At 38.8% G+C, this 4,812-nt stretch overlaps 1 protein-coding gene across 2 annotated transcripts; it reads left to right on the top strand.

Moving 5' to 3' along the window:
* Nucleotides 1-706: 706 nt before the first annotated feature.
* Nucleotides 707-2,875, top strand: PABPC5 (poly(A) binding protein cytoplasmic 5). Of its 2 annotated transcripts, none has more exons than XM_045790489.2 (2): nucleotides 707-928; nucleotides 1,590-2,875. In XM_045790489.2, the coding sequence occupies exon 2, from the start codon at nucleotides 1,615-1,617 to the stop codon at nucleotides 2,761-2,763; it is 1,149 nt and encodes a 382-aa protein (XP_045646445.1). In that variant the 5' UTR covers nucleotides 707-928; nucleotides 1,590-1,614; the 3' UTR covers nucleotides 2,764-2,875. The 2 variants fall into 2 exon arrangements, with proteins under 2 accessions (XP_045646445.1, XP_045646443.1); XM_045790487.2 differs by having other exon boundaries at nucleotides 1,476-2,875.
* The last annotated feature ends 1,937 nt before the right edge of the window (nucleotides 2,876-4,812 follow it).

Raw genomic sequence — 4,812 nt, 5'->3', positions numbered from 1 at the left:
ATAATTAGTAATTAATACATAAAGTGCCTATATCTTTACATGTTTATTTCATCTGTGAACATTAATCATACATTTTGTGTTGATTCTGCAGCTTTTATCTCTTTCAGTAAGATTTTGTAATTTGTGATTATGGAGCGGCACATTTTCAACGTTTTGTGGCACAAGGTATCATAAAAAGCCATTTTATGGTTCTCCAGTCGTTAAAATCTTAGTATTACTGGAGCAGTGAAAAGAATTCTGCCTACTACCTGGGGATAATGTGATCATTATGTTGGAGTTTAATGGAGTAAGGATAAAGGCCAAACACAACATGGCCCTGTGTTTTATTTGACGCTGTGATCATTTAGCACTGTAATGGGAATCCAGTACAGCTGTCAATTCTGACTTTCCAATTAACTCAGAAAAGTATGCAACCCTATATCTTATATCCTAAGCAGAAATAGTATTGGGAATTATTTTTTTATTAAAAAAAAGTATGAGAGTTCTGCCTAGGTGATCACCTCCTGCTTTGATTTTGGGATCAGCAGACTAAAATTAATATTTTAAGATAATAAATAAAAACATAAAATTTTAAAATAAAGAAAAATATTTAAAAAAACTTTGTTTTTTTTTTGTTTTTTTTTTTTTTTTAATCTTGGCACAGAGGAAGCGGGAAGTTACTTAGCAGGGTTCCGGGTTTCCTCACGCCCCGCCCGCCCTACCACAGCTAAATGGTTTTCGTCCTTGGATCGGTCTGTCCTGCGGAGAGCAATCCACGGCCACGGTCCCGGCTCTGCCCGCCCGCTGCGCATCTGCCCTTCTCCTCTGACTCCGCCCCGCATCTGTCCGGAACCGCCTCCCGCCTGAGCTGACCTAGTGCGTGTCTGCCAGTCCGTCCCTCCGGACCTGCCGCGAGTCTCAGACTGCCGAAATTACCGCGCGTCACTCGGTCCGTACCCGGTGGGCATCTGGGGTATCTGGGCGGTCTCCCGTCTCCAGCGCGTGTGTGTGTCTGTCTGTCTTTCTGTCCGATCCGATCCGCCTTCTGCAGCCTGCCTTCCGGCCCCAGCGCACCAAGTGTTTAGTCTGCCCTTTTGCTGACGCTGAGTGTGTTTAGCGGCCTTAGTTAGCTGAGAGCCCGCCTGAGACCGGCCAGGCAGCCGGCGGAGGAATACACGTTTGGCCCCTGCCCATGTTAATAGAATTTTAAGCCAACAGGAGCTCGAGGCCTATTTTTATGCAGAAAACAGGTCTCGAGGCCTCTGCCTGCAATGCTGGATGTGGGGTGACAGCCAGCTGCTTGATGATTTCTTACAATTAAATGGGAAACAGGAAATTTCTTTCTTACTACTGGCCTTTGAAACAGATTTTAAATCTTAATGGGTGGAAATTATACGTCCCCTTAGGTAGAACAGATTCGTTATTGGGATGCATTTTTGTCTGATGTGTTTGTTCTGAGCCTGCTGACCAGCTGTTTCTGAACTTCATTTTCTCAGCCTCAACAGTGATTCTGAGTCTGCTTTTAGCTTCCTTCTCCTTGGCTTTCTTCTGTTTGTGAACAGCTGCTTGGCCCATAGCTTAGAGAAACCAGCCTTTTTTTCTCTCCCAAGAGAGCCACTCCCTGTACTCAGAAAGATGGGGAGTGGAGAGCCTAATCCTGCTGGCAAGAAAAAGAAGTACCTAAAGGCTGCCCTGTACGTGGGTGACTTGGACCCAGATGTCACGGAGGACATGCTATATAAAAAGTTCAGGCCTGCTGGCCCTCTGCGCTTCACCCGAATCTGCCGTGACCCCGTGACCCGCAGCCCCCTGGGCTATGGCTATGTTAACTTCCGCTTTCCTGCAGATGCTGAGTGGGCCCTGAATACCATGAATTTTGATTTGATTAATGGCAAACCTTTCCGCCTCATGTGGTCTCAGCCAGATGACCGCTTAAGAAAGTCTGGAGTTGGAAATATATTCATCAAAAACCTGGACAAATGCATAGACAATAGGGCCCTTTTTTATTTATTTTCTGCTTTTGGGAACATTCTCTCCTGCAAGGTCGTATGTGATGACAATGGCTCTAAGGGTTATGCCTATGTGCACTTTGACAGCCTGGCCGCTGCCAATAGAGCCATCTGGCACATGAATGGAGTGCGGCTTAACAACCGCCAGGTGTATGTTGGCAGATTCAAATTCCCAGAAGAGCGGGCAGCTGAAGTCAGAACCAGGGATAGAGCAACTTTCACCAATGTCTTTGTTAAAAACTTTGGAGATGACATGGATGATGAAAAACTGAAGGAAATCTTTAGTGGATATGGGCCAACTGAGAGTGTTAAGGTAATAAGAGATGCCAGTGGGAAATCTAAGGGCTTTGGATTTGTGAGGTATGAGACACACGAGGCTGCCCAAAAGGCTGTATTAGACCTGCATGGAAAGTCCATCAATGGGAAAGTTCTATATGTAGGGCGAGCACAGAAGAAAATTGAACGATTGGCTGAGTTAAGACGAAGATTTGAACGGCTGAGATTAAAAGAAAAAAGTCGGCCTCCGGGGGTGCCTATCTATATTAAGAACCTGGATGAGACCATCGATGATGAGAAACTGAAGGAGGAATTTTCTTCCTTTGGATCAATTAGCCGGGCCAAAGTGATGGTGGAAGTAGGGCAAGGCAAAGGGTTTGGTGTTGTTTGCTTCTCCTCTTTTGAAGATGCTACCAAAGCAGTGGATGAGATGAATGGTCGCACAGTGGGCTCCAAGCCCCTGCATGTAACCCTGGGCCAGTCCAGGCGCAGGTGGTGAGAATTAGAATGCTCAGTTTGTTTCAGCCTTAAGCTGGTGCCTACTTAGTTTGGGCTACTTTGTGATAAGAGGTTATTTTATTCCAGGTTGGTTTTTTTTTTTTTTAAGTGAATACTTTCTTTTGGAAAAAAAAAAAAGTAAAACTAGAAAACCTGTTCATTTTAGTGAAGAACATAATTTCTAATTGTAAAACTGTCATTTTGTACTATTTTTTGATAAAATATCCTTAGGAATATGTAGAATAAAATTCATCCCTCCACATACTGTTTTTTTCCTAAACCAGTCCAGGTAAGGTAATTGCTTGAGTATTGTTCCTTCCTTATTCTGGTTATAATACTAAATATAATTGCTTCTGTGAAAATATTCTCAAAATGGACATTATTTCTGAATCTATCACACAGAAAACCTCTAACTTGCTTTTTGAGAAATCAGTAGAGCAGGGGAAAATGTATGTGATCCACTTAACATTTGTGCATAATTTTACCTTATTTAAAATGAATGTTATTTTAAAGAGATGTGAGTTTCTTTATACTTTTTCCCCCCTTTTCTAATATATTGTGGGCATCACAGAGTTGATAGTGGCTTTGACTAAGTGTTGGGAGTTTTCTTTAACTTCATGCCCAGAGAAATAAACATATTGGTGTTTTCTCAATCAGTACGTTAGGAAATTATTAACACTTTAAGCATTCTTAAAATGATGAGTTTCACCTTAAAAATCTTTCCTGAGAGATTTAACATATGAGGACAATTTAAGGAGCATTCTTGCCACTCATTTTTTAAAACTCCTTAGTAGTATAGATGGGTCATGTTAAAATAATGAAAAAGATGAATAACTGCACTGAATTGCCTTTACCTATAGATAATTTTAAAATTTTATCTCTGCCTCTATAATGTGTCAGTATAAGATAAATAATCCATATAGTGATGTTGAAAAACTACATTGAAGAATATCTTCTATTAAACATGTCATTATCTCTTGTAAATTTTTGAATACATCCATGTGATGATATTCACATATGTATCAAAAGTAAGGAAAAGCTTGTCTCTCTTGGTTAAATCCTATGCCTCCATCTATTATATGAGAGCTATTAAGCCAGTATGGTTCTCTTTGTGTCTGGCTGCTTGGAAGCTGTGACAAAATGTTCTGTTCTATATTGCATTACGTTATTTAGCCTGTAATTTCTTGATTACAGATTTTCCATGTTTTACTTGTAGTCCCCTCTTTTCCCCACCCATCTACCTTCCATCCATATTATACTTACTTTTATATTTTCTTTAGATTGCCTTTCATTTAATATGTGGGTGTTCAAATCCATTTTGGAAGGAGCAAAGTTATTAATTTATGTAAAATTTAAATAATTACTTTTTAAAAATAGGATTCACTCAAATCACAGACCCAACCATAAGAAAATGTTTTGTCTCTATTCTTAATTGGCTTTTATTATGTTATATAGATATTTTAGGTTAAATACACAGTGCAATATAAATATATAATTTTGTTAACACTTTTGCTAGCTATGTGCCCATAAAATAATGAGAAAAAAGCTGGTTCTGTGTAATTGTTATCTACAAATTACATTTTTATTCATTATCAGGTATTTTCAAATGGAAATCACTTTTTGTTGATCATATACATAATACATGCTTGTTTAAAAAATGTACACAATGCAGACATTTATAAAGAAGTAAGATTTCCACAGTTCAGAGATAACCACTATTCGTGTTTTCAATGCATACATATACTTCCATGCTTTTTCTCCTATGTATACACAATTTTACAAACAAACAAAAAAAAACATACTATATGTACTGTGTTTTGTTAAATTTTAAACTAAAACATAATCTTTTTATGTCAATAAATATTGATCTGTATCATCATCTTAGTGACTGCACAGATTCCATTGTGTGGATGTACTATAGATTATCTAAGTAACACATTATTGAATAAGATTTATATGCTTTTCAATGTTCTCTACATTTGTTTTTTTTTTTTAAAGATTTTATTTATTTGACAGAGACAGAGACAGCCAGCAAGAGAGGGGACACAAG

The sequence above is a fragment of the Ursus americanus genome, chromosome X (assembly GCF_024610735.1).
Source record: "Ursus americanus isolate L20-20 chromosome X, mUrsAme1.1.p, whole genome shotgun sequence".
Classification (NCBI taxonomy): Eukaryota; Metazoa; Chordata; class Mammalia; order Carnivora; family Ursidae; genus Ursus; species Ursus americanus.
This window is presented reverse-complemented; position numbering and strand designations above follow the sequence as displayed.